This window comes from Falco biarmicus, chromosome 11, assembly GCF_023638135.1.
Source record: "Falco biarmicus isolate bFalBia1 chromosome 11, bFalBia1.pri, whole genome shotgun sequence".
Classification (NCBI taxonomy): Eukaryota; Metazoa; Chordata; class Aves; order Falconiformes; family Falconidae; genus Falco; species Falco biarmicus.
In genome coordinates, this window is record NC_079298.1 from 29,373,876 (window position 1) to 29,396,871 (window position 22,996).

Sequence of the window (22,996 nt, forward strand, 5' to 3'; positions counted from 1 at the left end):
CCTTTCAAATCACAGTCCACTCTTTTGGCATCCTGTGGATTAAACTTCCCATTCAGGATTCAGGTTACTCATAAGAGTACTAACCATTTAAGTACAACCCTCACAATGTTTTATATAATTAGTTAATACTGGGAGAGTTCTTCAAATACTTATTTTAGCTGTTGTGACATCCAGCAGCTAGAAGAAAACATCAGCATTGTGCAACTAACAAATGTTCCTGGGAGCACAAGTGGAGTACTGACTAAGTTGGGAAAACAGAAAGTGAACTGCAGGGTATGATTAAATGCCCCATTTTCCACACACCAGCACCACAGTAAAGCAAAGACCCCAACATCTGTTTCTTCAGTGTAGGAGTGTGCTGATTAAAGCAATCAATTCATTTTGTATGGGGCAACAACTTCCATATAAATCTGTGCGATTTCACAAAAAAAATTTCAGTATATACTTACTTTGTGGTCGTAAACTGGGTCCTGATCCATGCAGCTCTTCAGGTGCATCTTTCTCTTTGCCTGACTTCTCCTGATCCCCAGCTGCCGGCAGACTGGGAAACTCTTGCTGGAAATAACTATTTACTTGAATAGCTGGACCTACACAGTAAAACAGTCACAAAGTGTTTCTGTAGTCAAAACAGTTCAGAAAGTGGTAAAAGCCTGATCATCCTTAAAAAGCGAATCTTAAAGCCGCATTAATTTACTGGTAACACAACTCATAGGCAAAGAGCAATCCTTGTAAAGCATTCATGTTTGCTACCGAAGTTGTTACATTTACTAGGCCAACTACCACACCTGTCAGGGCTGAGAATAATCCACAAGCACCCGAGAGCAATTATGGACAACAGAACCAGACTTAACACAGGGAGTAGCTTAAGTTCCTCAGCTCTGTTAACACATACCCCTTTCTAGACAGAGATTTCCTTCATTTTATTCTACTACAGCCAACCCACGAATGGGCAACTATGCTATTGCAAAAGCCCTTAAGATTAATTGCTGTTCTAATTACAAACAATTCTTCAGGATTTTAAAAGGCTTTTTACATTATGAGAAAAGTAACAGAACTGTAGCATTGATTTCTACACCCCTTGACGTTGTAAATCAGGATTGGAATTTAAGGCCTCTGTTGCACATGGTAGGGAAGCCAAATACATACGTCTTCCTCTTTACAAGGTTTTGTTATCATCTACTTTCAATCAATGCCACCATACCTCGCCCCCAATGGGTACTGACCTATAGGTCAACAGCATTCTAGTACTGAATCACCGATAATTTTAGAGAGGGAAGATTTCTATTCCAACAGCCTGAATAATGCCCTGTTCCTATACCGGTCTCTACTACTGGCTATTATATGAGACATCATGTTAGGTTACATGGACTATAGGGCAAAGTCACAAAAAGGGCTCTGAACATATGCCATCCAAACCCCCTCAATCCTGCTTTCTAAAACTCAAAAAGGGGTATTATAGAGTTTTTCTCCAATGTTTCAGTCACACCACGATATGCTTTTTTTTAAGCTGACATCTAGAAAAGCTTCTGTTCTCTCTGATCTGTGAAAGAATCCTTCATAACAATAAAACACAGGGATCCTGACATGGTGGTGTATGGTGGGGGTTTTTTTTGTTGTTGTTTTTTTAAGATTAAGAGTCAAGTACAGGATAAACTCCTTACACTTTATACTTTCTTTGTAAAGACATGACAACAAATACCACCACTTATGGCTGTGCCTACAAAATGCCTTGAAATCTTTCAATCTTCATTCCGACTTTACATACTACAGATCACATTAACTGTTCTTGTTAACGGAAATTGGGCTCTTGATGCTCTCAAGCAGCTACAACCAACAACTTGCTTAATGGGACTGAAAACCAGTCACACTAACCAGATGGCCTGCCAGGCAGGGAACCCTCATTGGAGGTCCTGTGGCATGCAACATTCATGAGTGTTATGAATCTTGAAAGGTGTTCTTTGCTCAGGTCTACACAGCAGCAGCAACAATGTTTTAATTACAAAGTAACAGCATCCTCAGTGATCTTGACTGCGCTTAAGCTGTCAATCTGAAATAGCCAGATTGTCAGGCAAGAATTCAAAGATGTTATGCTAGCAATTAACCCAACTGTTAGCCAGTGCATGAGCTGGAAAATACATGCTGCCATTACATTTTAGAAGCCTTTTCTTTCTACACGGCCATGCACAGCACCACAGAAGGATATAATCTTGCCTCACTCAACTGACATCTTAAAAGAGCATGAGGTGGCTGGCTGAATGACTGCTGGAACACGTACAAGGCATCTGGAAAAACTACAAGTTCCACCAGCCAACTGCTGATCAGGAAAGCATGAGCACAACAGGTGTATCCTGAGTTTCAAACTGAGGAGGACAGCAAGCAGCTGATGCCAATTCACATTCTGCATTTCTTCTTGAAACAGCAAACCCACTACTGCATTAATTGAATGAAATGAGGGTGCCATCTGGGCTTGGCACACAAGCTGCCATGGTAACAACAAAATAATTAGCTAAATGCAGTTTGAAGCCACTGAGCCGAATCACTATTTCCTGTGTCACAGAGATGATCTTATCAGTTTATGTAGAAAGGCTGGTATGCAAATCACTTTGCATCAGCATTACATCCTTTTTTTATTATTCTACAAAAATGCTGCAAAAGCTTAAAGGAGGAGAGCTCCTATATTTGACAATGAAGGAAACACTGAACATTAGAGAGGAGAGCAAGTGGAAAATCTAGAGTTGTCACTTCTAATACTTACTGCAAAAAAAAAAAAAAAAGACAAAATCATTAGATATGCAATGTTAACCCCATATAATGGCTCAGAAGTTACCTTCATGCAATTCAGATTTTACTATTCTAAGATCTCTACCCAGAAGAGAACTCACTTCTTCAATCTGGAAGCCAAAACTGTTTTATAGGCACAGAAAGCTTATCAATTTCAAGGAATAAAACATGTTGCAGGTTATTTTCATAATGAAGACACAGGAATTCAAAGTAACCTCTCATTCTACAAGCAATTATAAAAATCTGTTCAAGATTTAGTTCTGATCTTACAACTGTAATGAAAACACTCAAGCTAAGATTCATGCTGATACAAACAGGTCTCCACCCTTTCATACAATTATGTTAAAAAAACCTAAAACACACCTTTAATGCTTTTCCCAGAAAAAAGCTTAACTGAAAACTATCACTTTGAAACAAAAATAATCAAGGAATCTACAAAATAGAGGAAAAAGTATTGCTGTAGCACACATTTAAATAGAAGCAAGACTACAGACATTTTCTACAAAATGAGCAAGAATTATTAGAATGATCACTGTTTATGGTTCTCCTTCCCATGCCAAAATTGCACACACTGCAACTACTGACTTGAGATTTTCCCTCCTCACTACAGCCATGGTCAAGATCTTACGCTGTCACCATCATTTTCCCTGTCAATCCAAAAGAGGTGACTATACCAGCCCTTTTAAAGACAGTCAGGCCTGCTGCTAAATCAGCCTGGAGTTTGCTTGAGTGGCCGGGGACTGGCTCACCTGCCAGCCTAGAAAGTTGCTTCCACAGCATTTGTAGTCGCAACTGCCCCGGTCAAGACTCAAATGACTGCTGAGTCTGGGGGTCTTTTATAGCAGCATTCACAATCTCCCAGGCTAGTCAAGAACCCCTCCACCTTGACATCACTTACCATCTTGTCCACCTGGTTTGGTGTTGGCCCATGATTTGGCAACAGGAGCTGCTTCTGGAGGAGCAGGAACAGCAGGTTTTGGCTGTGTCTGCGGCACGTCTGGCTGTCTGGAATTAAGAGGAAAAGCACTTGTGAATACAAGAGGGTGAGCACCGAATACAATCATCAGGACTACTAAAGCAAACAAGTGGATGAAATGAGGTAGCTATGCAGCTGAAGAACCAATAACTACTGTTCTGCAGAAAAAGCATTTTCTTATATAAAAAGAAGTTGCAGTAGCAGTTAAAAATTGGAATAAATCAGCTAATTCTTTCAAGAGTAGATTTCCCAAAGTGGAGAGGAATGAATGAAAATGGCTGGGCACAAAATGCAGTCAGGCATGAACAGAATTACAATTTATATATAACTTATTATAATATATACTTATATATAACTTTTATAATGAAGTAGTGTACTGGACAATCAAAAAACAATCGATCTACAACCATGGAAGGGAATAACTTGGAATAATGTTCTCTTGCCTCAGGAGTTAGAGGGAAGCATTTAAAGACCACCGTGAACTGAGAGAAAGAAGGTAAATATATGTCAGAAATTACGAAGGAACTGGTAAGGAAAGCTAAAGACATAATTGAAAGAATTACGGGTACCATGAATTGGAGCCCAGAATTTTAAGTCTATTAAGAACAGTGTCTCAATTTCACCACCTTAGCAATAAAAAGGCAGACATAAGCACTCAATTTTGTCCAATATAAAAAATAGGCATATTTTTGAAGATCCTTCTAGTCTACAGATTCAGTTATGTTGCTTAACTTCTTTCAATAGCTATTTCTAAATCTGCATATTCAGTTAACTTAAGACGCCAAAGCATTAGTGTCTACAAGTCAAGACCTCCAGCTCATTAGCAGTAATTCTGATAAAACAGGAGTTATGGGGCAAATCCACAGGATCACTTTATGATACCAGTAAAGAGGTAACTAGTGCAATACCACGTCAGCTGACTTAAAATAAACAGTTATTAATGCTTTAAATAGATCCTAAAGTAATCCTAAACTTCTGAGGACCGCTACCGAGAACTCCATTCCACTTGGGTTCTGCAGTGGTCAACCCAAAAGCACTACACAGCAGTCTTAGAACTGACATAGCAGTTAACTATCCCCAAAAAACTCAATCATTGCTGGGGAGAAACACACTGGCTTCTTACAAGGATAACTGAACGCAATTTTCATATGTTTCCACAGATTACCACAATTAAAAAATAATAAAAAAAAATCATCTTTTCTACTTAGCTGTAGTTCCTTACAGATGCACACTTGCTAAGGGGAAGTTGTAACTTACATGGCTGTACTTTGTCACACAAGTTAAACAAGGGACAGGACTACTGAGGAGCTTATTCCTTGCATTTCTACTGTTTCAAGGCCAAGCCAATTCAGAATTTGAGTTATATGAACACTGTCCTAGGGGTGTGGGTTTTGGTAAGGGTAAGAACTCAGCTTGATGCCAGCTGAATTAATCAAATCAACACACATCAGGCTGCACTATCCAGGAAAAAGGGAATGAAGCAATACCCAGAGGAAGAGTGACAACTTGGGCAAGCAGCAGAAAAAAATTCATAATCACAGGAAACAACTCACTCATGTGAACTCCAATGCAGTGATTCAAGAGAAGAAGAATTAAACTGAAGCAAACTAATACCAAGATGTTACATTTATACACAACACTTGCAAGAAGAATACCAAAACACTTTACATGTGAACTGCATTTTTTATAAGCATACTGCAATACCGGAGAAATACAGCAGTAGTTACAAAAATGGTCTGAAGATTTGAGCAAATGCAGGTGGTCTGAATTCAGGAGAATTTACTCACGGCCTGGGCATACACACCTGTTCCTGGGAACGAAAGCCTGCCCCCTACTAGGCAAACACCTTCCAGTTGCAGATAAGGGACAGCTATTTATTTAACAGCAACATCAGCTACTAGAATAACACATGCAGCAGGCTATGGAAAGGCAGGCAAAAATGCAGATAAAGTGTGTTTTAGCCAAGCAAGCTACTGGCTCAACATAGATTTAACTAGACAAAGTCTAAGTGACCTTGAAGTGCAGGAAGATGTTGTTAAAGTACCATACAAAACACCACAAAGAAAATTGTAAATATGTAGTTTCATAATCTTAAAACAAAAAGCTAAACACAACACTACACTCCTGAACTCTAACAGCTTTTCAGAGATATCAAAACCTGACATTTAGATGCAGGAAAGTACACAAGGAGAAAAAAGAGGGACAGCAAGAAGGCGAAGAACATATTTAATCCTCTTTTGCTTTCACAAGTGCTAGTAACATACAATCAGTGCCTCGTTTCAAGTATCTTTCAGAACAATTTATATGTTAAGGTATAAACATTTAATACCCACTTCTACTTTTGTAGTGATAATCATATCCTATTTTAAGCTTACATGGCAAAAGATGTACTTTAAAATACTTTCTAATTAGATATTGAATTTTACTGTTTTCTTCAGCTGACCTCCTGTACAAGTGTGAAAAACAGCAGATGAAACTTTACTGAGCACGGAAAGTTATACTCTGTATACAGCAGTGCATCACCATCAATTCCATTTTGTTTATATCACATATTGGGGGAGTGTGAAACAATACTGTAAAGTTTAAGATAGAAAATTTTTTGTAAGTCTGTAGAATTTATGGCGCACCAACCAAACAAAGTACAAATATGAAAAACCATTAGGAAAATAAAGCAGACATTCAAACAAGTGTATACAAGCCAAGAATTTTTGAGCTTTCTCTGCCATGCATCAGTACAATCACACTAATATACAGATTTTTGCATACTCTCACAAACTTGCAAGTTACTATTTAATTTAGCTGCTGTGTACATAAGGGTTCTTCCTAGAGTTTCAGAAAATTTGTAAGGTGATTACACTGAACGTTGCTGTAGTATCGCCTTTAAGCAGCCATCAAAGCTTACACAAAGGTAGCCACGGCAGGTGGCTAAAGGAAACGCTCATGTTCTCACATGGAATTTGTTAGCAAAATGCTTTCAACTGAAGCGTGGGGCATTTTTGTTTTAATAACTCCCCCCCAACATTTATCTCCCTAATAGCAAGATTCTTTCTCACAAAAATTAATAGCAGTGCTAAATCCTCTCTGGTAGCTATCTTGAGGGCAGTCAAGTCTAGCCAATTTCTTCCCAGGACCTGCTCAACCCTTGTTTCTGAAAAACTTGAGAAAAACAGCACAGCAAAACCACCCAGATCTCATTGGTCACTTACTTTTCTTCTTCGTGCTGTTCTTGTTTTGAAGCCCATCCTGTGCCATCTTTAGGCACAATGTTCACATTTGGGTCATTGCCTTTGTTCTCTGCTTTGAGACTGGGGAGGTTAGCTGGGGGAGGCATCCTCCTTGAAATAGCAACTTTTCCAAGACTCTGTAATCCATGGCGTGCAGCAACTGCATATCGAAAGAAAAAGTACAAGTTATCAATGCTGTTTATTAGTGTTTATTTTAAGTTATCTTAAAAATGTATGAGTATTATGAATTAGAAATTAAGAATTCTTCATAAATAAAAAAACCCAGGAAGTAGGAATACTTCGTCTGGGAGAACTTGAGTACTTCTTGAATAGTGGGTCAACTATGGCTAGCCTATTCCAGAGATTAAAAAGCATATATGGTCCCACCTTTACACACAAAAGCTAGACGAAACATTTCAAATACGATGATGTCTTAATATCCTTTAACATGCTGTCAAGCATCATTCTCTTGTTCCTTGTGGAGTTAGATAGACCTCGATGAGTCCAGGAATACCCCACACGGGTCCAATCCATTTCTTTTTTGCTGACTGTTTCAGCTGGCAGATGCTGCTCTTACAAAAATATTCCTACAAATCCCATTTACACCAGAACCACAAGTATGGAAATACACTATGAAGTTATGCACTACACAGGACATTCAACCTGCCAGGTGAACAAGTACAAGACACTACCCTCAGCATGTTGAATCATTACAAACACCTCAGTTCAATCTTTAAAAATAATATCGTGGCAAACTTTGTTAAAAGTCTGAGCACACTCCCCCTCTTTGACCTACAAATCTAGGCAAGTATGTCAAATGAAATTCAAAGCCTTCTGAGTGTCATTCCTCCCTGGTTCTCAATCCAATCAATCAGGAAAAAGCAGGCCCACAGTGGCCTTATTTGAAAGGTCACTCTAAGTTTCACCCAGTGTTTGTCTGCAAACCAGAAAAGCACCCTATCTGAAAGTGAGCACTACCTTCTCATTAATCAAACACCTCCAGTGCCAAACATGTTAATACAGTAAAAAGTGCAGCTGGGGAATGGTATGTCATGTGCTGATAACAAATGAAGACTGTAGCTATAAAACAGTTTTTATTTACCTCTAATCTATTTCCTACTAGACTGCAAATGCCATCTCCCTAAATGGATACCCTTGTTTACAGCTAACCAGAAACTGTAATCAACATGGCTTTCCAGAATTCTCCCTCTTAACTGTTTTATCAAGCAGTTTAAAAATAATTCTTGCTGTGGTTCAGTGCTCATTTACTTTGCACTCTTAATGACTACTGCAGTAATGATGAAACAGAAGGCAAAACTGAAGTCAGTTTACTCACCTGTGGTTTTCTGAGTTTCCAGTGACTTTCCCTTGTAAGTATTAAACAGACTGAGTGTTGCATACTTTGTTTTTCCATCCTTTGCTTTTGTACTCTGGCCTGACTTTTCCGACATTTCGATGGAAACTCATCGAGTCTGGTACCTCCCGCTCACCTCTCAAAATTCGCCTGAAAACAAAAGCAGAGCAGTAAAGAAATATGAATATAAACCAATACTTAAGACGGAGTTCATGGGACAAAAGTGCACCACATATTTAACACCATTAGCACTGTTTCATTTAAGCATACTAGAGATGCCATCAAACACATTAGCTCCAGAAACTCCTAGCCTTATGTAACACTTGTAATTTCAAAGTATTTCCATCTCTAGAATTTGAACATCACAAAGCAAGGAAGGTCATGATTAAATTAATATCAGACCCTGTAAAAGCGTTAAATACTACCCATGATTTCACTAAAACCCCAAACCAACAAACAGGCAAAGTCTCCATCAGCAGCTCGCTTCCCACTGGGGAAGCTCAACGCCTTCACCCACTCCAAAGCCAAGTGCTGAGATACCATTAACTGCGGTACAGTACTTCTAGAACTTGGGTTTTTTTCCCCTCAGTTGAAATCATCATGAACTCAACAGAGAAAGAAAACTTCTGACTCTGTGTGTTTAATTTATCAAAACCAGGAACACAGTACATTCAGACAGGGAGGGTGAGAATTCCTTAAACCAAGAGTTACACTATTCTTCTTGCAGCAGTAAATTACAGGGCTGTTAGATCAGGTCATCTCTCTCCTCCCTCCTCCCAGAATAGCAGGCTTTGAGAAAAAGAACCCAGCAATTATCACTGATACTTCACCTGAAGTTCTTAGAAGTAACTTGCCAGAGTTGCTACTTATCATCAGGCAGGAACACAAGTGAGCATTCACTTAAACAGAACATTATTATATAGTTGACTTCTCGTAACAAGACTCAAAACCCCTGCTACCCTCCTTTTACAGTAACTTTTTTATATATTTCCAAATGAATTCCAGAATAGTTATGTATGCTCAAATACTCTTGCATTTCATTCTAAAAGCAGACAGCAAGAAGCAAGACATCCTGGTCAAACCCTTTCATAATCAACAAACTCACTGGTCAAAACTCAGGGCCTCAGATCTTCAAAATGAATTTGATTCATGTGCATGGCACTCACACATTAAAAGTCTCTGCATGGACAAACAATCTAAAGAATAAAGCACTTTGGTGCTTTGGTCATGAGAGACATTAAACCATGTCAAAAGATCAGGGAAGTTTCATTTATATAGGAACAATAACATTCCCACCCTCCCCTGCCTTCTATGTCAATTTACAAGCCGTGACTGAAAAGATGAATGAACATGACCAATAACTTTGGGATGGTCCAGCTTCAGCATGATTTGGGCCAGATGCTATTCTCTTACAATCCATGCAGAATGCTGCAACGGGGGCAGTCCTAAGCTTCACACAGGGCCACATACTTGGCTAAGAAATACATACTCCCCTCTCACAAGGAGAAAGCAACACCCAGATTTTTTTGCCAGACTGGTCAGCATTTGGCTATTTCAGCAGCATGTGTTTATACCAACAGCCATTCCTCTTGTCATCCAGAAAACATGAAATACAGGATGGAAGCAGGGTGAATGCAGCCCACCAAGCAGGTCACGTAACCAGAACACAGACCTCAGATATGACTATTAGGTCACTCCTTATCTATCCCAAAAAAGTACATATTGAGGCTGCAGGGTTTCACTGGAAGCCACAGCTCACTACTCAAACATCATTACAGGCACAAGGAAGAAAAAAAAACCAACCCAATACACGAATTTAGACAAGCTTATCTTTGGAGCTATCAGTCATGCAGATTTCAAGCAACCATTCACTGTTTGCAGCTGCTTCAATACTTATTTGCAATTCAACAACATGTCAAGCTTTGCCCATTAGTATTATTCATGGACACGCAAGTGCTTTCAGTTAGGCTGGAGACCTGAATCCAGGCAGACTAGTTTATCAAGCTGGAGTTTAAATCACACACTAGGCCCTGCATTAGCCTCTTCTTCAGTGTGGAAACTCAATTTATCATAAAGTCTTCAATAAAATGCCTATGAAAGAACCTGTTACTCTTTGCTCCCAGACTTGTATTTACGATAGAGTCCACCACAATCATCCTGCAGCATCAGAGAAGGTATCAGACAGATAATTACCAGGAGCACATGGGTGGCAAAGGAGCTTTCAAGTGTGCATGTAACCGTATCAAGTAATATACTATAATTACTTGATACTTAGCTCTGCTCACACGATCTTTCAAGTGATTAAAACCATGCCTGGGTTGTTATTTTCAGCCTAAGACTCATCCCAGCCCCAGGTTTTGTAAATAAGTAGCTTTATAATGGTGAATAACCTTTAAGTTGGCGAATAAACAAAAAAAGACAACTCGGGTCATTTCTTGCCTGCCCCCCCCCCCCCCCCCCCCCCCCCCCTTCACAAAAGCAGTGAAGTCCTAACAGATGCAGGCTGAGCAGAAAGAAGTTTGAGAATGGTTTAAGATAATGTTGAGGTTTTGTCATACTTCCTAAAGCCTGCACCTCTGGTAGAGACCAAACATGGAAAACCTTAATCATAACTCTCTTCTCTACACAGTAAGACAGAATTCATACTTGGACAAATGTTAATTGCAACAACTGTTCTTTCTAGAACATTTGATAGCTTAAAGAACAGGAGGCAGTGATCATGTTCCCCAATAATGCTTTTTTGTGTCAAATTTACAAAGATCAGTCTGCCCCATTGTGGCTGAGCTCCACCCTTTTTATACTATTAAAATTAATTTTGATTTGACAAAGATTTTTCAAAATTACACTACCAAAAAAAAAAGAAACAGTATTTTAAATTGATTAAAACTGTATATTCCTCAGTTACCTCATCTGCAGAAAATAAATCAGGCACTACAAACAGTGCTCTTTTAAATTAGGCAAGTCAATATATTCATATTCAACTAAGGTCAGACCTGATAGTGGTTACCAAATTAGATATACCTGCAAAATTGAACTTTTGACCAGGTACTCAAGCCAGGGTTGACAAATCCTCTGTCTGAAGAGCCCATGTGGCCCTTCACAAACTACTTGCCAGGTCACATATTAAACAAGCACCCAGTGCCATCTAGTAACAGTTATGAAGAGATAATTGCATCATTTCAAGCCATATGAAATGTATCCAGCTCCAAGACCTTTGCCTTTTCACTCAAACTTTAGTTGTACATGTCACATTCCTATACCGAGCATTGGAAACATTTCCCCTGTACCGCCACCTACAAGGTATTTTAACACAGGAGATGTTTAATTTGTGCATACAATGGTTGGCAAGTACTAGACTCACCAAACGATTCCAAATTTGCCCTAGCATTTAGATCTTACATTATTAAGTTAGTAAGGTAGTCAGAACTCTGTTAGTCAAATCCTTAAAAGCCAGGTGCTACTGTCTCCTAGGTTTAGACTGTCATATGAGTAAGAACATGAGACAGCTGTGTACCTCAGAACAGCAGCAACATAAGATGCCAGAACTACTTACTGAAGTTAAGTAACTACTACGATAGTGAACAGGACAGGCAACAGTACAAGCAGTAATGGCAGCTGGCAGGGTTTACTGCACGATTAAGAAATTTAAGCAAGTCAGCGGCTCATTTTGAATGACTACAGTTGTTACGCGTAATTACAGAAGGCACAACACTCTCAAAATTCTGGAGCAAAGTGTACCTTTCAGCTGCTCTGTAATGCTATCAAATAAATTAATTGACCTTCACTGTGACCTGAAGATTTTAAGGTTAAATTATTACTGTAATTTCTGTATGAGACTTTTCAGACTGCAACTGGTTGGCTTATTTAGATTCTGCAATGAACTCAGAAGCACATGTACAGAAATTACCACAGTAGGTAGATGTCACAAGTTCTAGATATCCTGGTCACTGTTAAGGACTATTTACTGATACCCTCTTAGATACTTACAGTTGGTAGAAGAGCAAACAGAACACAGTATATTCCAGATCACAGAATCATATTTTTAAAATAATAATAAAACCCCAGCAAACAGAAAACCCATACATACCACACAGACCTTTTCCACTAAGTTACTAGCTCTCCTGATAATTTCAGAATTCCCCAAAATAACTTGTTTAGAATTATACTCATTTGTGTCTGTAAACTTTGCAGTGTTCCATTAGGACCAACTGCAGACTAGGAAAAAAGTATCTTACCTCCACTTTGGAAAAATTTTGCATGTGATTAAATAAGGAAGAAAGTATTACATATTTCGAGGCCACTTTAGAGGACTGGAATGGTAAAAAGTTTAAAACATCTAACAAATTAACACAGCAATTCTTGTGTGGTTTCCTTCCTTCTCTCCCACCATGTCTGTTTCAGTATTTTGTAGTTTTATTACCCATATGAAAAAACAGTTTTACATACAACTGAGAACAGAACAGTATTCTGTGTAAGCTATGGTATTGTGGCTTGGTGAAGAAGTCCAGATAGGCATGGGAATGGGAGGAGAGCTGTGTAAAGGTTCAGGTAGAAAGTCAGCTGCTTTATCCACAGTTTTTGGCAGGGTATATCAACTATTTCTATTGCTGTGGAAAATAACTGTACTCTCTAATGGTCTAATGGTCTTCTAATTGATATGTTTCTGTATATGCTTGAGGCACAGCATACACCACTCCTCACCTTTGGGAGAAAGATTACCATTCTCTGTATTTTTCAGATTTCCCATCGTAGCTGATGCAATCAGATGACTGCACAACAAACACTCTGGATCCCTATTTTATGCACTGCATTTTTAAACCTCTATACAAAACAAGTGTAACATGTCAAGAGACTTCTTCAGCAGTATTAGTTATCTTTCATGCAGCCCTGTTATCTTAAATCCCACTACATCCCACACCTATTTAACCTACAAGCACACAGTTAGGAGAGGTAACCTATACATTAGCTTCCCAGGATTCTGAAGTCTTAAAAGCATTAAGTAAATGCTAGAACAATTCCCACATTCCCTATTCAACACAGCTAGGATATCTAGTCCCTGCCATGTCTGCTCCAAGGGCTTTATTTTGGTTAAATTTGGAGAAGGATGAGCTAGAATGACCGAAGGCAAAGCACACCATTCAAGACTCAAACTTGCTGAAGATTTCCTAGAACTTGCAACTCTCAGTGCCTCAAATGCCCATCTGTGAAGTGGGAAACCATGAAAAACACTACATGAAAGTTTATTCATAACTGGGACACATTAGCACCTCTCTCAAAACAGAAAACAAGACTAATTCAGAAAGACTTCACACACTATTTTAAGCACACTAAAGAAAGTAGTTAAGGGGCAAAAAACATCATATAGAAATGTGTCATTTGTATCCAACCATAACTCCACTTTTCTTAGAATAGCTTTGTTTCTGGCACCCTGAAGAATGTGGCTCTCTGTTAAGTTCTGGAACTAAACAATATAACAGAAAAAAAATTGAAACTTTTTGGCCACACACTCAATTGACATCAGAGGCAGATGTTCCCAAATTCAGTGTTACTGATTTCAAAAGACACTGCGCTCAAAACCCCAGATAAAAAACATGGTATTAAAATTTTCAGCTAGGAAGGGAAGATTTAATTTCAACTGTAAGACTGGCATATTTAGATTCTAGAATTTCACTGAAGAAGTTGCCTCCTCACTGTAAAACTTAAGCATAACGTGTAGCTCGATACTAAGGTCTGAAAAACTGTGTGATCTTCAGAAAACAGAATAATTTAGATCATTTAAGGAAATATAAAGCCTATTTAAAACAGAGAAACAGGATACTGGATTCAATGTACTTCGAACCCCAAAAAGCCTTCCTCATGCTTTATTTGTAACCCATTATGAAGGAGCCCTGTTATTTGAAACGAACACTCAAAAATATTGTGTAATTATTGAATATATGGTTTTGCGCAGAGAAGGTTGCACGGAAATAACAAAATGGAATTACAATTAAACATACTGACTTCACTTCTGACATCGACCTTTATAAACAATACACACTAACAGTCTCTTACTGATGACCTTGTATTTACAACTTTCTAGTGTCCAAAGCATCATTCTGAGACTGAGGTTTTCAGGCCCAGTTTTTATTAAAAAAACCAAAACCACACCCCAAACGTTTTGGCCATTTATCCCACTACTAAGAATTCTTAACCACTTCAGCACTAGTCAGCCTAATATGACATAAAAACAAGCTTCAAAAACCTCCAGTAACACTTAAGTAGCAAAAGTCTCTGTGAAATCAAAGTATCTAAAAAAGCCTCTAAGGTCAGGATTCCTCCCCCTACCCTGAGCAATTTGCAGCAGAATTCATTGTTAAGCAGGCTGTTGCAAAGCAGGCTGCAAATTGGGAGTAAAGATTTTCAGGCTCTATGACCTACAAGCACAAAAGCTCTCCAGACCTTCAAAGATTTCTAGACAGACCTCACTATATCTCATTCTTGAACAAGATCTATACTGAGTTTTATTTCCTCAGAAAGCCAGGCTAATGCACATTTTGATCTCAGTTTTTCTTCCCCATCTCTAGATTTTTGGGCTCACCAGTTTTCAGTAGAGCTTGAAAGAGTAAACAATACAAAGAGTGCATTGATTCTACAAATTCTGTGAAGGTAGGTGGCCAAGTAGCAAAAGAAAACCTTTTTAAGCGGTCTCTTCTGTATCCATCACCTCATAGGAAAAACTGTAGCACAGGTTGATCCCTGAGGCACTAGACAATCTATACAGAAGTATTGTTAATGGCCACCAAACAGAAAATCAAAATGAGTTTTGCTCCTTAGAACCAAAGCATTTTGTCATGAGATAAAGCTGTTACGAAGCAGGCTTTTCTAGTTCTATCATTCTTCAACTTACTCCCCTTTAAAGCCTAAGAAAGTCTCTCCGAAATACTACCAAAACTAAGTATGTCAGGTGGAAAACAGATCATGACAGAAGAAAGCCATTTTAGGACATTATCCTACAGACGCATCTTATAAAAATGCAGTCTGTGGATGCCAGAAATGAACATCCACAAATATGTCTGCATCAGTTCTAAGAGACACCTAACAACAGTTAGCTCTATTTAGAGCTACTAAGCTAAGCAATGAAAAACCACCAAAATTAGCCACCCACAGTCTACACAGAAACTAACTACCACAAAGCATATGTTACTTTTAACTAGGAAACTACAAAGCAAACAGATCTTTTGCTGCCTTAGACTGGAAAGCACCTTGTTGAATTGTCTTCTGTGAGAAATACTAGTCACCTAGAGTATGGTCCTGCAACTGGACAACCAGCAACATACCACATCTCAGGGAACTTGTTAGAAGTGTCTCAAATCTAACATGGCACTAACAGCAGCAACTAACATTTTTTAAATAAACTTTTAGGACACATCCTGCAGCAGAAAAACATTAGCACAGACTAAAATAGTCAGTTCTATTTATTTTTTTCCAGTGCATTCTTGAAAACAAAAGGAAAAATCAGTTAGGAGCAGCTGGCTGGAGTAAAAAACCCACAGATACAAGGACAGCAACCATGCAAACCTCAAAGTTGCCTCTATCCACAGATTTGAATATATATATTTAACTGTATGTGCATTAATATTTCATTTAACATACACAGAAATCATGTTCCTGTGGAACAGCCCTGCAAAAAAACCCTTAATCCATAGGATCAATCATGATTCAGCATGTCTTTTTAAATGTGCCCATAACAACAGATCAAGAAGCCACAGACAGGATAAACTCATATTGGCCATAAAACTGTCAAAAATGCACTAAATATTTTTGTGCACACTGCTGCTTTTTTTTTATCTAAGATAATGGTCTGATACCTGTACTGTATGAAATCTTCTTCTGAAGTGAACTCAGGTAACAGGGAGGCTATGGTCCTATCCCCTCCCCTCACGGGCCAGTACAGCTAGTTAAGAACTCTGGGATGAGAAAGGACAGCTTTAATTTCATTTAGTTTCAGCATAATTCTTTCCACATTTGTATTTGCAGTATCAAATAAAGCTGTACAATATTTCTGTCAAATACTATCTAAATATTACCTACACCAATACTGTTACCCAGGGACTCAATGCTTTCAACGTTTATGTATGTCACTTTCTTCCCTGTTTTACACCAGTAGTCCAATTTTAGTCTCCCACTTTCTACTGGATAAGAGCAGCTGTTCATCAATACAGCTCTCATACTTACTTTTGCTTTTTACAAGGAAGGAAGGAGATAATGTAAAGAGGCACTCAAACATAAATGCAGCTATTCTTAAGAACAAAATGCTGTAATTAGGAAGCACGTCCCTAAAAATTTTATTCAGTTCTCAACTATTGTACATGCAGAAGATGTAACACCTCTATCTACTTTAGCTTTATAATTACACTTCTAAGCACTCTTCTGGCTGTAGATTCTTCCACATTTGAGACAAACCCAATCTTATCACTAGAGGAGATTCAAATCTGCAATGTACAAAGTGCTATCAATGAAACATTCAAAATAAATAGGACTGGCTACAGAAGACACATTACAAATTATCGAAGAACAAAAAGCGATGTCTGAGATGTACAAAGGCAGCAGGTTTTAAAGGTTGTCATCCTTGTAAAGAGATGGCCACATACTGAAGTGAAGCAAGTTCTCTTGAAACTTAAGGTGCTCTCCAAAGCCCTGCAACAGAGTTCTTTTGGCTGTGATAGCATCCAACACAGGTCTTCTAAATCCTTATCACATCAAGCACAATGAAGACAGTACAGAAGTAGTTCAAATGGAAAAAAAAAAATAAATCTCTTTCCCAAGGAAGATAGCTGGAAGGACAAAGCACTGGCACCACCTCTTCTCACTGAAGAGCTTAACTGATAGTAAACTTCAGTTTACATTTTCAGTCTAAAGCCACAATGCTTCCATTTTACGCAGGTATCTATCTCCTGCTAGTGTCAATGGGAATTCAGTTCTTGCTGCAGGGTATGATTTGAGCTGAAGTTCCCACCTCAAATTTGTGACTCAAATTAGCAGAGTGGCTAGTAACTTTTGACGGGTAGTTTCACTCTTACTATTCAGAAGCTAACCAAGAGTCAACAACATATTTTAACTTTTAATTTGTAGCTACTAAGATACAGGCTCATTGGGGCTTCCCAGACAACAAACATCATCTGTAAGGAGGCAGCATATCACTACAGAAAAGGAGACCTAAGAAAGCAACAGGCAGTGAATGAGGTCTGGACCAACTAACCACCAAGCCGCCCTAACCTTCTTCCCAGCAGAGAAAAACAATTCTTCAGACTACAGCTCTTGTGTTTTTACATTAAGGTTTTCACTCTTTCTAGTCCATTTTCTAATAAATTTACATCCTCTGTAGAGGAAGGACAATAGCTTTGTATTTGAAAGATGAGCTTACCATTAAAATAAAAATCAATTTTAGAAAGTACAAGTATGAAAGTCAAGTATCAAACAAGGTCAAATTAAGAAACTCGCTTCAATGTTGTATCTTCAACCTAAACACAGACGATGAAACTTAGGGCTCCAAATCTCCTCTTCTTGCTTGTCAGATTAAATGCTATTTCCAGATTTTCAGAAGAAAACAGCACTAGAATGTAATTCTTTGAATTAGCAGAAGATAGATAGTCTTTGAATTAGTAGAAGATAGAAAATGAAAAAAGGGTAAAGTATTACAAAAAAAAAGCGCCTCTGCTATGGCCTACAACTTTCTAGTTCAGAACATCATTAGACTTAATACTACACCTCCATGTTTCACCGCTCACACAAAGCCACATGCACCCCTCCCCCCAAATGCCTGAAGTCCATGTAAGTAAATTCAAGAGTAACTACACAACTTATACCAAATTAAATAAACAAGCTCCTTAAAAAAACATTCTGCTTAGAGTATCTACATCATAATTCTGAACTGAAAATACAACATCTGTCATCTCTAGCAGCAGGACCTATTGGTGCACACGACTCATACAGAAATCCTCTACTTACTCCAGCATTCAAGTACCTTCAAGAAGAGAAATACGCAATGTCCAGACTCAGCTGTAAGTCTTCAACCTTCTGTGTAGCCAAAAAAGTGTATGACTGGCTTAAAAGATGTAGACAGAAGAGATTTTAATTTGGCTTTTGAGTTTAGAAAAGTTACTTTGGTTATATTTTCAAACTTGTTTGCAACATGGCAGTAGTTCTTTAGGCTAATATACCAATGGAATTTGCATATAACCAAACAATAAACAGAATGGACTTACAAGTTTGAAGTTGTACACCATAGTTGCATGTATCAGGCAACATAAAACTGTGAGAATTAGAACCCTGTGTGTGCCACCACACCAAACGTAGGTTGGGTTCAGCGTTCACCTCTACTGGAATGGACCAGAATGATCTCGGTATCAGCACACCAACCTCAAAGCTGATCCAGTATATCTTGCTTCTGTCCTTACAGTCACAGTTTTGAAAGGTTGCATTTGTCCCAGATAGCTTCCCACCGATGACTGAAGTAAATGCAGACTCATGCTTAAAGGAAGAATTCTCTGTATGTCTGCTAGCAAACTCAAATAGCAGTGTCTGACAGGATAGTGGAATGAGCCTACAATTCTTTTCAGAGCAATTCCCAGTTTAGGTTGAGACACAACAAAGCAGCAATGCAAAACCAATCTTGTTTCTCACCAATACATCAATAAAAAGCTTCCAGAGCCTGAAAAGACTACAAACTGTATTACATGAGAAATTATAGGAGAACCCTGCAGTTACTGGAATAAAATTTCACCAGTGGGGGGACAGTGACCACCCAAAATATACTACAGCCTTCACTGGTATTACAAGCATCTAGCTCATTTACTCATTTGTTCTACCTAAATCAGACCAGCGGAAAGGAAGTTAATACCACCACCAGATCACAAGTAAAAATAACAGAGATTAATAACCACTAACTGCATTGGAAACATTCAAGTACCAGACCATTTTCAAATTATCAAAGTACATTTAAACAGCTTCTTTGCCAGAAAGGATTTTTCAATATATTCTAAGTAAAGAGATTGACAGTGCATGCCACACATAAGTCAGAACTAGCACACCATAAAGCTAAGGCAGTAACACAACCCAGCTATTCTTGCCATGTTCTGATAATCCTCAAACATAAATTAGAATAATTTAGATGTTTTGCAAGATTACTAACTACATCTCCACTAAAAATGTATTCTTTTCTGAAAACGTAAGATCCAAAACTTCTTTGCAGCTCACTTTTAAAGCAGGCTATTTCATTTCTTCTTAGCCTGACAATTCTTTACAAGTCTTTATTTCTTTTTCACTAAGCATTAGAGCAGATTTTTTGCAACACAGATTTCTGATTTTCCAGTTTCAGGCAGTTGGTTAAAAAACTTTTTGAAATTGTAAATTTTTAATTGTGGCAGAAGTTCTAAAGTGCTGGAAGAAAGCCAGGACCAGGAAAAAAAAAAGAAAAAAAAAAAAAAACCAGAACAGTTTCTATACAATTAAAGAAAGCATCATAATGAGATGCATTCTCATTACTTCTGGGAACAGAACAATGTAAGTGCTTTCACCCAATTAGCTTTTCAACTTGCAGATGCCAAATGAGACTTTTATTTTCAAGATTTGCAAAAGCATTTATTAGAGAAATTTCCATTATTGAGAAGAATGAGAAAACTTCAAAGCTCCCCAAACTGAATCGCTGCCTATTTGAGCAAAAGATAAGAGAATAAATTTAGGCAAATTCTTGCAGAAACAAGCCATGTACCTGCTATCAAAGTACAGTACTGAAATAGGTTGGTAGGCAGCACTTTGCTCTCAATACAGAAAACGAATGCTACCTGTCTTACCTACCAGGATTCTTTTTAACTGAGAAAGTTAGAACTATTTAGTAGGCTTCTTGCAGAGTAATTTAGGTCAGTTTATCCCGACCACAGCCGCTCTCTACAAAAGCATCTGTTAATGTTTAAGATCACAAACAGTCCCTTAAAAAGAAAGTTACGAATGCACTCAGCATGCTGTCACAAGTACCACTTTGTTTCTTGCTCAACTGCATCACACCGTCCGGCAGAAGCTTGGAAAGGCAAAAATATTAGCATACCCGTTCTCCTCATACCCACGGAAAGCAACACAGGGAGTCTCCTTCTCAGTGGCATCCTCAGTAGCAGCTGCTCTATCAGGCCGAGAACAGGGGAGCAAAAGGGAAGTCCACAGTAGGGCTGCAAAAGAAGCTACAGAACTGACGAAATACAGATGTTCCCATGTCTGTTCAAATGGCAGTGCTGAAAATATTCAAATGGTCAGCACTTCTCTGCACTTGCTACATTGAGATTTAATTGCATGGAAAGAATAATCAGACTGGTGATGACCCATTCACAAGAATAAAGGAAGCAGTATGGCTTGTGCCCTACAGCAAAAAGGGTATGAGCAAGAAGTCTCCATGTATTACTGGATTTGCTCTTATTTCTAAACATACAGAATAACAGCAAGCTGCAGTTCCCTTCCAGCAGCACTTCAGCAGATCTGACTCCAGCTGTGGCCTGAACAGTGCTCAGGATCTGTTCCTCTGCAGGCAGCTGGCTGGGATAAGTTACCAGGAACAGCTGAGCTGAACAAGAGTTGACCCCTTAAGTCGGTCAATGTTCAATGCAAAACACTTCCTTTTAGGAAGCTGATGAAAGATGATCAATAGGTACATGAAAATAGACCAGATTCCCAACAGATGAGCAGCAGAAGTTGCAGCTATTTAAAATTACCCATCTTTCTGCTGTTTCCTTTTTCCCTTTTGTTTTAGCACTCCTACTGGCAAAAGCCCTTGCACTTTATCATAAACTCTGAAACAACGCCATTTAAACTGGTGGCATATTTCCAACCCTCCACATGCACCCCATGTTGAATTGGACAGTGGAAGAGGGCAGGACAGATTAAGAGACAAATGTTAAAGCTATTCCTTGCTGTGAATAACTCAAAGAATCTTCTTCAAGACTTCCATTTCCTGCTCCTTTACCACAATTTCCAAGCCCCACTGTAATAATTAACATTTCTTGACAGAGAAAGTGACACTTGGTTTCAGTGTTCTTCCCAAGGAACCACAACTCTGAGCAGTGGATTCCTCTCCACACCATACTTCTCTGCACCTTTAAAGTAACCCTAACCTCAGCTGCAAGTAAGTTAAAGTTCTCATACGAAACTTGTTTTTTGAAAGCCTCTATTCATAGATCAGTCCTTAAGTAATATAAATAGTTACATCTAAGGTTTCTGACTTCAGAAATCAGTTAAATGTTGTTTTGAAATAACATGCAATGTTCATGCAAGCTCTTCTGTCCATGAGCTCTTTCAGAATATTTTGGAAGTGCACCACAACCACGCTAGAGCTACATCCTTAAGGGTTTACATCTCTCTTTAGAACAGATGTCCCAAAATTAATCTCCTACTTCTCTAGCTATTTTTTCTAACTTCCTTCTGTTCACACTCTCAAGATATTTTTGTTATTGAAAGGTCCAACCTGAAGATGGAAGTACACTCATCAACAGCAGGAATTTACAGAACAAACAATATTATACAGAGTTGTGCACAACCTTAGCATGATGGAATGAAACATTCAATACAGTTACTCTAACCAGTTCTGTAATGACTTAAGCTACTTGTCAACACCTTCAAAACTTCCCACCTTGCTCAATACCCAAATTCTGTGTTGCCTGTAACTCCTACCTGCAACTTCCTAACCTGATTCACATACATCAAAAATAATCATAATTTCTCCTCTGTATTATGAGATGTTACAGCACATTCTCTTTTAAGGCTTTTAAATACTCCCACTGTGACAGTGAGAGCCAGGGCTGCCAAATGTACCAGCTTATAGCACACAATCGACAGCATCAATAAAAAAAACCTTCGCTCCTGTGCACACAAAGGTGGTAGAATTTTCTTCTTGGTCTGGTCCAGCTTGGAGAGAGCTCATAACTGCTCACAAACAGTCCCTTTACCTCCTGCCCGTTATCCTCTGGATCTCTGGGTACACATTTCTCTGTGACTCACTAGTTTCTTGAACAGAAACCATCTCCTTCACTGAAAGGTTGCTCAGCATGTAAAAGATGCAGCTGCAAAAACCACACTGACAACAGTTCTGGACAACACTGGTTAATTGCACTAAGGGTCAGCTTCAGCCCTCTGCTTTAGACTGGATTCAATCACGTTTTGTAAAAAAAAAAAGAAAAAAAAGAAAAAATGAGATTAAGAGCTAAATTAGAAAAGCCTTATCGACATACCCAGGCTTATGTATCTGCCTTTCAGCATTACAGAACCCATTTTCCATGGGAGTTAACTTGCATCTGCCAAATGGCTACAGATGAAGTTTAACATCTTCAGTTCTTGGTTCTCTGTTTATTCTACTTAGAAAAAAAAAAATAAATCCCAGATGTCCCTCAATACTCCGCTTTCAAGACACAGTAGGAAAATAATTAAGGCTCAATATATTATCAAAATACTCATCAAGAAACTTTTCTTTATCCAAAGCTAAGCACATGCTACAAAGCTCTGCCCCCACAGATAGCTTGGTTTGTGGCATGAAAAACATCTCCTAACCAAGGTGACTCCAGCAAATTAACCAAGTAGCTATACCACAAACCAAAGGCAAGTTTTTCTTACTAGAACACATCTTTCCTACAGATTATTTACACA

General features: G+C 38.5%; 1 protein-coding gene across 18 annotated transcripts in view; it reads right to left on the minus strand.

The window, feature by feature from the left end:
- The window catches only part of PRRC2C (proline rich coiled-coil 2C), a 75,659-nt gene that overhangs the window by 48,360 nt on the left and 4,303 nt on the right, over positions 1-22,996 (minus strand). For all 18 annotated transcript variants that reach the window (XM_056356362.1, XM_056356367.1, XM_056356379.1 and 15 more), the window contains exons 2-5: positions 8,318-8,485; positions 6,964-7,141; positions 3,680-3,786; positions 450-587 (exon numbers count right to left, since the gene is read on the minus strand). In XM_056356362.1, the coding sequence (XP_056212337.1) occupies positions 450-587; positions 3,680-3,786; positions 6,964-7,141; positions 8,318-8,432 (538 nt within the window). In that variant the 5' untranslated portion in view covers positions 8,433-8,485. The remainder of the gene's footprint in view (positions 1-449; positions 588-3,679; positions 3,787-6,963; positions 7,142-8,317; positions 8,486-22,996) is intronic.